Genomic DNA, 12424 nt, shown 5'->3' on the forward strand with positions numbered 1-12424 from the left:
TGGAGGAGAATGGAGAGAATTGACCAGATTTAAGAAATATTCTTGAGTTACATTTAAAAGAAGATCAGGAGGGCAGGGTTCATGTTTATTTTGCTTATTGCTGTGCCTTACCAACATCTGGCACAATTTCTTTTTTTTTTTTTTTTTTTTTGCTGTACGCAGGCCTCTCACTGTTGTGGCCTCTCCCGTTGCAGAGCACAGGCTCCGGACGCACAGGCTCAGCGGCCATGGCTCAAGGGCCCAGCCGCTCCGCGGCACGTGGGATCTTCCCAGACCGGGGCACGAACCCGTGTCCCCTGCATTGGCAGGCGGACTCTCAACCACTGCGCCACCAGGGAAGCCCTCTGGCACAATTTCTGATGATCAATAGATGTTTTTGAGAATGAATGAATGAATATCTCATATTGTATTGTTAGAATTTCCTCTCATCCCCTTCAAATTGTTTTACTTTCTGGAGCTTCCTTTTTGGGATTGTGCCTATTTTTTCCCCTAAACTCTAAGAAAGTAGTTTTCAGTCAGTCTGGAGTATATAACTAAGTAGGTCCAATTTTTCTTTTCTTTTTAAACTATTTTTAATTCTAAAAAGTATGGTCACCTTTTTCCTATTGCTTTTGATATACAGCTAGTTCTTGCCTGTTGGTTGACTTAAATCCATAGTAGCAATCTTTACTATTTTCTGAAAGGGGAAATTGTCACTATAGCAATTTAAGCATCTATGGGGTGCTTGATTTTTTTTTTTAAGATTTATTTATTTTTATTTATTTTTGGCTGCGTTGGGTCTTAGTTGTGGCACACGGGATTTTCATTGAGGCATGTGCAATCTTTCGTTGTGGTGTTCAGGTTTTCTCTCTCTAGTTGTGACGCGCAGGCTCTGTAGTTATGGTGCGTAGGTTCCAGAGCACGTGGGCTCTGTAGTTTTGCAGCACGTGGGCTCTAGTTGAGGCGGGCAGGCTCAGCAGTTGTGGCACGCGGGCTTAGTTGCCCTGCAGCATGTGGGGTTTTAGTTCCCTGACCAGGGATGGAACCTGCGTCCCCTACATTGTAAGGTGAATTCTTTACCACTGAACCGCCAGGGAAGGACCAGGGGAAGTCCCAGGGGATGCTTGATTTTAACAAAGGAACTTAAAAGCAGTTGTTGATGTAGTAAATATGCATCAGAAAAGCATCACGCTGTTAATATATTTTACATATAATTTCACTTTTCTCCTTTAAACTCTACTCAAGTGCATATAAGCATCCTTACAGTAGGACAAAGAGCTACCATTTTGAACGCCTACTGTTTGCCAGAGGTAATAGTATGCGTTTTATGTCCATTACTTCATTGAATTCTTTCATCAGTTACATTTTACATATAAGGGATCTGACCTTCAAAAGAATAAATAACTTGTCTGTAATCACAGGTAAGTGGTAGAACTGGAATTTTGGTTCAGATTGTTCTCCAAATGTGTGCTCTTTTTGCTATTATATATTTTATGTTTATGTGTGCATATGTACCTGTATTTATATACACACAGACATACATGTATATGTGTACATATATGTATATATATATTTCACTGTTAGATTTATCTTATTTTCATAAATATTTATTTCTCCATATCCAGTTTTATTTGAACATTATCTCACTTCAACTTTTCATATTTCTCTTATTTTGGATTTTCTCATACAATTTTAGCCTGTAATATACACAACTCTCATTGTTTAATAATGTTTTAATTCCAAGTACTTTGAGATGGTCTTATAACAGTAAGGAAAATAAGTTTATCCATTACTGATTTATATTTCTTAGGTTTTGATGGACATGTTTGATCAGGATGATATAGGCTTGGTTTCTCTTTGTGAAGATGAACCTAGTTCTTCAGGTGAATTAAACTACTATGACCTTGTCAGAACTGAAATTGCAGAAGAAAGACAGTACCTACGGGAACTAAATATGATCATAAAAGTGTTTCGAGAAGCTTTTCTTTCTGACAGAAACCTGTTTAAACCTTCTGTAAGTACCTTTTTGGCTTTGAAATTCTGTCTACCCCAAAAAGTCATGTAGTAGCTTAAAATCATAAATAGTAACTTCATATACTTTATGATTATGTAAAAAAATATTGTTTTATATAATATCGTGGGGTTGTTTAGCTTTGTCTGTTTTTCATTTTTTTCAGATTTTTTGTTGAAGTATAGTTGATATACAATATTCTATGAATTACAGGTATACAACATAGTGATTCACAAGTTTTAAAGGTTATACTCCATTTATAGTTATTATAAAATATTGGCTATATTCCCCAGGTTGTACAACATGGTAAGTCCCCTACATACATACCTTCAAGGTGCAGACTTTCAAAGCTTTCTTTTCTTTTTTAAACATGCCCCTGTATGCCAGCTATTGTACTGTACTACTGTACTTTTCAAGGTACTGTACTGTAAGATTAAAAATGATTTCTATATATTTTGTGTTTGTTTTTTATGTATTATTTGTGTGAAAAGTATTATAAACCTATTATAGTAACGTACTGTATAGCCGATGGTGTTAGTTGGGTACCTAGGCTGACTTTGTTGGACTTATGAACAAATCGGACTTACAAACCTGCTCTCAGACGGAACTCGTTTGTATGTAGGGGACTTGCTGTACATCCTTGTAGCCTGTCTTACACCCAATAGTTTTTACCTCCCACTCCCTCACCCCTATATTGCCACCCACACCCTCTGATAACCACTAACCACTAGTTTGTTCTCTTTATCTGTGAGTCTGCTTCTTTTTTGTTATATTCACTAGTTTATTGTATTTTTTATTTTTATTTTTTATTTTTATTTTTTATTTTTATTTATTTATTTTTTTGTGGTACGCGGGCCTCTCACTGCTGTGGCCTCTCCCATTGTGGAGCACAGGCTCCGGACGCACAGGCTCAGCGGCCATGGCTCACGGGCCCAGCCGCTCCAAGGCACGTGGGATCCTCCCAGACCGGGGCACGAACCCGCGTCCCCTGCATTGACAGGCAGACTCTCAACCACTGCGCCACCTGGGAAGCCCTGTTGTGTTTTTAGATTCCACATATACTTGATATTTATCTTTCTCTGTCTGACTTAATTCATTTAGCCCTCCAAGTCCAACCATGTTGCTGCAAATGACAATATTTCATTCTTTTTCTTATGGCTGAGTAGTATTCCATTGTGTATATATACCACATCTTCTTTATACATTCATCTGTTGAGGGACAATTAGGTGGCTTCCATATCTTGGCAGTTGTAAATAATGCTGCTATGAACATTGGGGATATTGTGGGTTTTTAAATATGTGAATTGTTATACTAATATAATAAGTGCAGTGACAATGAAAATTAGACACAGAATTAGGGGGAATACACTGGCATAAAATCTTTTACGGGCTTCCCTGGTGGCTCAGTGGTAAAGAATCCACCTGCCAGTGCAAGGGACACGGGTTTGAGCCCTGGTCCAGGAAGATCCCACATGCCGCAGAGCAACTAAGCTCGTGCGCCGCAACTACTGAACCTGCGTTCTAGAGCCCGCGAACCACAACTAGTGAGCCTGTGTGCCACAGCTACTGAGCCCATGCGCCTTGGAGCCCATGCTCTGCAACAAGAAAAGCCACAGCAACGAGAGGCCTGTGCACCGCAACGAAGAATAGCCCCTGCTCGCCACAACTAGAGAAAACCCACGCGCAGCAACGAAGACCCAATGCAGCAAAAAAAAAAAAAAAAAAAAAAAATTAAAAACTTTAAAAATCTTTTTCTACTGTGCAGTATTTGAGATTTATAGTAATTCATTTGAATATGGTGAAAGAAATGTATGGTCTAGAAAGGAAAGACTTATGCTTTTTCCTGTCTTTTGCTAAGTACTTTAGGGTGTAGTTTAAAGTTTTACTAGTGGAACTTTTGAAGAATAAAAGTTTATACAGAATGTCAAATAAGCAAAGGCAGAGCTCCACTGTTGGAAGACAGCGTAGGAATGGGGTGAGTAGGATGGGGATCCAGGGAGACTTGTCCATGTTTTTCCTACCTCTCTAGGTTCTGAAATCCACTCTAAGGAATCTAGCTAGACAAATACTGTTTTGTGGGGTTTTTTTAAAATTTAGATTTATTTTTCTTTCCTTCATTTCTCACGTGGTCTGTTTTTTCTTAGATGTCTGAGTGTCTTTCACTTTATTTTTTTAATGATTTTTTAAATTTTTATTTATTTATTTATTTATTTATTTATTTTTGGCCGCGTTGGGTCTTTGTTGCCATGTACAGACTTTCTCTAGTTGCGGCAAGCGGGGGCTACTCTTTGTTGTGGTGCACAGGCTTCTCATTGCGGTGGCTTCTCTTGTTGTGGAGCACAGGCTCTAGGTGCACGGGCTTCAGTAGTTGTGGCTTGTGTGCTCTAGAGTGCAGGCTCAGTAGTTGTGGCGCATGGGCTTAGTTGCTCCGCAGCATGTGAGATCTTCCCGGACCAGGGCTTAAACCGTGTCCCCTGCATTGGCAGGCGGATTCTTAACCACTGTGCCACCAGGGAAGTCCCTGAGTGTCTTTCACTTTAAATATTTGGCTTTTCTCTTACTTCCTGACTTCCTCCCCCAAATAACTATTACATGAGTGAATAGGAGTGATGCTCAGACACAGCTGGCTGAATGCTTAAGATTAGGAACTGATTTAGCTTTTTTTTCTTTTTTAAATATTTATTTATTTATTTGGCTGCACCAGGTCTTCGTTGTGGCATGTGGGATCTTTTAGTTGCAGCATGTGAGATCTTTAGTTGTGGCATGTGAACTTTTAGTTGCGGCACATAGGATCTAGTTCCCTGACCAGGGATTGAACCCAGCCCTCTGCATTGGGAGCACCGAGTCTTAACCACTGGACTGCCAGGGAAGTCCCTGATTTAGCTGTTTCATTCTTAAGGTGTTTTTAATTGGCTTTTATCCTTTTTTAAAAAATGCATATTTAGTTTAACATTTGATAATAACTCCTACTGGACACACTGCCTTAAGTAGTCAACATTTTATGTTTTTTAAAGTACTCTCCTCTTTTGTGTAACCCTTAACAACTCTCTGAGATAGGTAGGACAGGTATTATCATTTCTACCTTACTGGTAAGGAAATTGACATAAAATAATTATGATAAGTTATGGAGGCTGAACTTGAATTTTGGTTCTTTTATACCACAGTATAAATGGGTTTTGTCTATAGTGGTGTGAAGAATTAAAAGCTTAACAAATGCTGTTAGCTAATAACAATTGCTGGTAGCTAATATTATCCTCTTTGCCTTTTCTGTGTCCTATCAGTTTTCATTCCTCAGGAATTAATTTTTATGGGTCTCTTTTCACTGAATTTGTGCTGATTTGATAGAAAATTTTTATTATAATACTAAAGGGTCAAGAGGGTCTCTATATCCTACTATATTTTTTCAGCATACATGAGACTGTAAACTTTTGAAATAAAGGCCATCAAAGGTCAGAGCATAGAACCCAGTAAATATTTGATAAAAGAATGAATGACTCTTGATCTTAATTTACTCCTTTGGGCCCTACTCCTATGTTTTCAGAAAGCTCACATTTGTGGAAGGCCTAATATATGCCAGGAGCATTTTATAGAAATCATCTTATTTAATCCTCTTAAGAACTTTATGGGTAGGTATTAATATACCAGCTGTGTGACCCTGGGCAAATTACTTAACTGCTCTGTGCCTGTTTCCTCATTCGTAAAATGAGGATGATGATAGTATCTATCTAATAAGGCTGTTATGAAATTACGTGTCAAGTAATCAATACTTACAGTAGTGCCTGGAACATAATAACAAGAAATGTAAGCTGTTATAATTGTCATTATTGTCCTAATCCAGGGTCACTCATCTAGCAAGTAGTGGAGCCAGGATCCAACCTCAGGTCTGTCAGGTTCCTTAATCTGTGATGCTTCCATTACAAGATGCAGAGTGAATAATAGTTGGCCATAACCTGGATAATCAGTCATATGGTCTTTTTGTTTCCAGAGGACTTAACATGTTTTAACCCAGATAAAAGTCACACCTGAGAGCTTGAATGAAATCTTTAATTCCTCCTCAAATTCAAGAGACAGGCCACATATTGTGAAAGCAGTTTGTGTCTGGATCAGGAGTCAGATCTTCATTTTGATCCCAGCTTTTATCATTAACAGCTCTGTGAGACCTTGATCAAGACTTTTAGCACTTAGCCAATTTTAAAATACTCAAATGCCAGAATTCTTTATGTAAAGAGTCACTTAGAATCATCCACCATATGAGATTTACAGCAAATTTACTGGAAAATATAGCTTCTATATATTTCTGTTCAGTAATTCTAAATCTAATCCAAGAGGTTTTTAAATTTCTCTTCTTTATTCATGATTGACTTTTGCTGTAATTTGGAATATATTCAATATTTTATGTCTTGAAATATACTGGTATGTGATTGGGTGAAAATAATATCCTTAACACTTACATTACTTATATTTAGTAATTCTTAAATGAAATTCTCAAACTGACATGCCTTACTTAACCTTCCTTTTTTTTTTAGGATATTGAAAAGATTTTCAGTAACATTTTAGATATACATGAATTGACCGTGAAACTTTTAGGTTTAATTGAAGACACAGTTGAAATGACTGATGAAAGCAGCCCTCATCCCTTAGCTGGAAGCTGTTTTGAAGATTTAGCAGAGGCAAGTTTACAAAACTATTTTCTCATTAAAATCCTAAGTGCTGTATTAAGATATTTAGTAAGATATTCTTTGTGAAAATTAGAAGACACTGCTATAAAAAATACTTACGATTTAACCAACAGCAAACTAAAATTACATTGTCTTTATGGTGACACTTTATAGTATAATTATGTTAATATTTATAGCAAAAGTTGATAGACTAGTAATGTTTAAGATTCTTTTTTTAATGGCAAGTGCATTTAAGGTGAAAGAAAAGAAATTTTATTGACCATAGCTGTTTAGCTTTTGTGGATTTTAGTCTTAATTTCCAAAAATGAAAAAGGAAGTTTATATTTTTTTCCCAAAGTGCAAATCATATTTTTGTTCTTCAAATGATTATAGAAGTAATGTAGTGCACTGTAAAAATATTCAGAAAAATATAGATGAATATAATAAGACAAAAATAACTTCATTTTGCAATACCTAGAGATTAGTTATCTTTATAAGATTTATTTATCCTTATGAACATTTGTCTACATATTCATACAAACCTATGTATATTTACAAAACTAGGATCTCACTATTTTATAATCTGCTTTTTTTCACTCAATATCTTGAACATTTTCCATGCCAATAAATATACTTCAATACAGCTTTTAAAGTCTGAAAGTACCATATTCTATGGGGACACTATATTTTAACTATTATTATTAAGCATGTAGGTTATTTCAGTTCTTTTTGTTATTGTAAACAATACTGTAACAAACATATTTTTATAATGCCTTCATAGCCTAGTAATTATTTTAGGATGTAGTCCTAGAAATGGAATTGTAGTACTAAAGACTAGGTACATTTTTAGAACTTTGAAACATTTTGCCAAATTTATTCCAGATAAGTTCCAGTATATGCAGCCCCTCTTTTTACCCATATCTTCACTATCCCATAAATTTTTGTTATTATCCCATTAATTTTTGCTAGTCTAGTAGGAAAAAACAATATTTCATTGTTCTTTGCTTTTTTTTTTAAACTAATGATGTTATACATCTTTTCATACTCATTGGCCATTTTTATTTCTTCTGGAAAACAGGTATTAAAAGTGCTTTCTTCAAATATCATGTAAATTTGCTAGTTTTATAATCTCTTCCTAATTTTTCTGAAAATGTAAGTCACTTTAATTACATCCATCTTGTAGACAATGGAACTGATAGTATGGAAATACTCAGTTACTGATACCTAACCGAGATATTCAGGCTTGCTCTTATTAGAAAGTTTTTTAATATTGTGATATCTTAGCATATTAATTTGTAGTCTGGTTGCTTGTTGTCCTCTTAAAGATATCATGGTTCAAAAACTTGTATTCAAAAATGTATTTTCTAATTTTTATTTTATTTTTGTGGTAAACATATAACAAAATTTGCCATTTTAACCACTTTAAGTGTACAGTTTAACAGCATTAATTAAATTCATAGTATTATACAACCATTACCACTATCTATTTCCAAAACTGTTTAATCACCCCAAACAGAAACTCTACTCATTAAGTAATAACTCCCTATTCTTCCCTCCCACATAACCCCTGGTAACCTCTAATCTATTTCTGTCTCTGTGAATTTGCTGATTCTAGATATTTGATAAAGGTAGAATCATTACAATATTCTCTTGTGTCTGCTTATTTCACTCAGCATAATGTTTTCAAGGTTCATCCATGTCAGAGCATGTATCAGAACTCTATCTCTTTCTGTTACTAAATAATGTTCTGTTGTATGTATATACCACATTTTGTTTATCCATTTATTTGTTGATGGACTCTTGTGCTTTTTCCACCTTTTTGGCTACTGTGAATAATGCTACAGTAAACATTGGCATATGAGTATCTGTTTGAGTCACTGTTTTCAGTTCTTTTGGGTATATACCTAGGAGTAGAATTGCTGGGTCATATGGTAATTCTTTGTTTAGCTTTTTGAGAAACTGCCAAACTGTTTTCCACAGGGGCTACACCATTTTGCAATTCCCACTGGCAGTGGACAAGGGTTCCAATTTCTCTGCATCCTTGCCAACACTTGTTATTTTCTGAAAAACTTACTGCATTTTTAACATACAAAAATGAAACAAATCTTAGTTCTAGCTAAACATTGGGGATGTTGATTATTATAAAATAATAGGAATTTATTTCAATATAAACATGGACAAAATATGGGCAGTTTCTGTTTTGTTAATTTACTGTATGTTAGTCTTTGCTTTCTTTTTCTAATTTTGAAAAAGTGGAGAGTGGATAAAACAGTGGGAATATCACTTTTTGCTTCTTTTGAACATATCCTCAGTGTAAACTCCTTTCAACCTAGGTAAACCTAACTGAAATTTCAAATCCCAGCCTTATTTTACTAATAAGTACACCTTTTGTTTATCTGGGGTAAATGTTCATATGCATTTTAATAGTTTGATACTTGTGACCACAAGTCAATGACCTAACTTAAGACCAGTAGCTTCTTGTCATCCATTGCCCAAGGTCATTACTTACATTTATTAAACATTTCCAAGTTACAGCCATAGTTATTATTTGTCCCTGAAATAAAAAAAATTCTGAAAACTAATGGAGGACTTAAATAAAAATTTGCCATTAAGTAATCTGTGCCATATTAGTAGAAAAGATGTTCTTTTAAACCTAACACATTTTCCTTTTTAAAAAAAAATAGGAACAAGCATTTGATCCTTATGAAACATTATCACAGGATATTCTTTCACCAAAATTTAATGAACATTTCAGTAAGTTGATGGCCAGACCTGCAGTGGCTCTACACTTTCAGGTAAACTTAAATTGAATGTTATTTTTAATAAGGCAACTAAAGAAATATTTCACCAATCCTTCAAAATCTGCTCATTGTAAGCCTGTTCTAGGTTGTTTTCTGTTTTCTGTCTTGAGTTCTTTTAATTTGTCCTTAATGTGGAAATCTTTTATAGAATACCATCACAAAAACTGATTGACTAGAAAAATCTGGCACATTCTGGATCTGAGATGTAGAAATGAATATGGAGAGCTATTTCAGGATCTTATTCCCTACAGGAGATAAAACCAAAATCATGAAGAGTAGAGAATATCCTCACATATATTCATAGAGATTTCTCTATCAGGCCTGTCATTTAAAGGAGATAGATATATTAATGGAGAATATGCAAGTTAATTGGTTCAGTAATGCAGTTAGATAAAATGAGAGTAAGTGGAGAGAGACAAAATTATATTTTTACTCTCTTAACACTTAATGAAGGTAACATTGACATTGATGATCCTTGACTACTACTTCCTGCATTTAGATGGGCTCTTCTCCCTAAGCATATGAATATGGTCAAATCTTTATTGTCCTAAAACAAGCGAATAAATAAACAAATCTTTGTCACTCCAGCTCATCCCCTTTTTGTTTTTTTCCATTTGTAGCCAGTTGTCTTCATATTACTTTTTATCATTCTCCATCAAACTGCTACCATCTGTGTTCTAATCAGGATGTAACACTAAAAACTGCCCTTGACAGTGAACTTAACCACCAAATCCTGTGGATATTTTGATTTCATATTTGTCTATAGTATTTTTAGTACCCCTATTGTCCTTTTTGACTCCTATGATACTACTTACACCTAATTTTCATCTTCTCTTGTTTCTTCTCAGTCTCCTTAGTTGCAGGTGTTACCCAACTTCTGTTAGCAGCCCCTGCTGTTCTGTTCCTCTGTGCTGTCCTTGGGTGACTTTATCCATGCCCTTTGCTTTCACCTAAATACTGGTGACTTCCTATTTGTATTCTCAAGTCATAACTTTCTTTTGAACAGTGGATGTATGTGTGTGTATGTATATACTTTCGTATAACCAGCTGCCCTTTGAACTAATTCATTTTAATATCCCACGAGGACTTCAAATATAAATGTTCAAAACTGAACTTATCTGCCTCCTTCCTTTACTGTGAATTCCCATTATTATCATCTTCTACTTCTACTCTACTCAAAAACTTGTCAACTTGGAATAAAAGTTACACTTAATTCTCAAAATTTACTTAATTGAAGGAATAATTCTTTAAGTTAAATCTTATATATTCATATAAACCATGAAATAGGCATTAGTTAAATGGGAAAATCTACTTATAAAATACTCATACTCATACTCATCAAAAGCACTCACAACATTTCTTGTTTTATTCTTATTTTATTAGTAATTCTTACTATGGGATTTGAATGGGATTTGAAATTTGAATTTAAGACCCAATTATTTAAGCTGTTGTTCCAGATATTTAGTAAAATTTAGAGTTAGATATAAAACCCCTTTTCAGGCCAAACTCACTTGTACTGTATTAACTTAAAACAGATTCTTCATTTGTAAAATGAAAAAGTAATGTTTTTTCAAAAAACTTTAATAAAAGTTTTTTATTAAAAAAAAACCCAACAAAACTTCTTTAGAAGATATAGGCACACTTTAAGACTATGAGCTTTGGAGTCAGAACTTCTGGCTTTGAGCCAATTACTAGTTGTCTTACCCTGATCAAGTCACTTAATCTCTGAGAATCAGTTTGCTCATTTGTAAAATGATGATGATAATGTATACCTCTTACGGTTATGAAAATTAAACAGGAATACACTAAGCACATTTGGCACATATTAAACAGTCAGACATTAGCTTGTGTTGTTTGTAGAGGACTCCTTACACTATAAACACATTGCATTAATATTTTAGAATGCACTTTAGTAGCCATTTCAGTGCTAATTAACAATATAAGTGATTTTTGTGGGCTAATTTTAAAGTTTCATCTTGGTTCCACTTAAAGCACTGTATATAAAATATATAAAATTATATCTAGCATAATCTGTATCGCTATCTTAAATGATAAAAGAAATTAATTTCTGCATATCCTGGTAAAAGTCTATTGAACAAATTATAGTTTACTTGAGTTAACAATAGGTGAGAGGTTTACCTATGAGTATATATTTTTAAAGCAGCATCTCGAACTCTTTCTTCACTTTGTATATTGCTTCTGTCTGTATTTACCTGATGAGGAGAAATACCACTTTAAATAAGTCAGCCTTAATGACATTTAAAATCAACATGAGTAACTTTTAAATGCCTTACAAATTTTAGAAAATCATTTATTCTGCAGACTATTAGTTTTCAAAACTGGGATATACCTAACCCTAGCTATACACTAAGATTTTCCAGGCAATATAAGGTTACAGATATCTTTAAGGGAATTAGTTTCTAGTCTAACCTTGTTTGTGTTGTTGCATTCTCTTCCAATTTTTCTTACACATTACTTCTTGTCATATTGAATTTTCCATTACGCACTGATCCAAGGTGTAAAAACCTCCAGGGTACCAGCCAGGGAAAAGAAAAAAAAAAAGGATTGCTCCTGAAGGAGAGTTTATTGAGTGCAAAGCAAAAAGGGTTCCAAAAGCAGGGGATGGGGTGATTGAGTTAAAAACTCTCGGTAGCTGAAATGTCATATCTACCTTTGTCTTGTCATGTCTATCTAAAAATTAAGAAATGAGAAGGTTGTAACAAGGGTGAATATTACCTTTTAAAAAAAGTACTTCATCATTCATTGGACATTGTGATAAAGGAGAGATAAGGCTTGTAAAGTTCTCATACCTGCATGTTTTACGTTAGAAACAGAGGTTCTTCCAGATGCTTGCTGTATGTAAGACTGTGACATTAACAAGTGTATTTCAAGTTAAGAATGAAGTCAGACTTATTGCAGAAATTTAGTCTGATCTGGCTATTTATTTTGACAGTGAAGATTGGCTTTATCAATTA

At 34.6% G+C, this 12424-nt stretch overlaps 1 protein-coding gene across 3 annotated transcripts in view; it reads left to right on the forward strand.

The window, feature by feature from the left end:
* SOS2 (SOS Ras/Rho guanine nucleotide exchange factor 2) overlaps positions 1-12424 on the forward strand; it is a 103387-nt gene that overhangs the window by 46802 nt on the left and 44161 nt on the right. For 2 of the 3 annotated variants that reach the window (XM_059057079.2, XM_067028489.1), the window contains exons 5-7: positions 1790-1993; positions 6517-6660; positions 9333-9443. In XM_059057079.2, the coding sequence (XP_058913062.1) occupies positions 1790-1993; positions 6517-6660; positions 9333-9443 (459 nt within the window). The remainder of the gene's footprint in view (positions 1-1789; positions 1994-6516; positions 6661-9332; positions 9444-12424) is intronic. The other variant, XM_067028488.1, reaches the window with a different exon arrangement.

Source organism: Kogia breviceps, chromosome 3 (assembly GCF_026419965.1).
Source record: "Kogia breviceps isolate mKogBre1 chromosome 3, mKogBre1 haplotype 1, whole genome shotgun sequence".
Lineage (NCBI taxonomy): Eukaryota > Metazoa > Chordata > Mammalia > Artiodactyla > Physeteridae > Kogia > Kogia breviceps.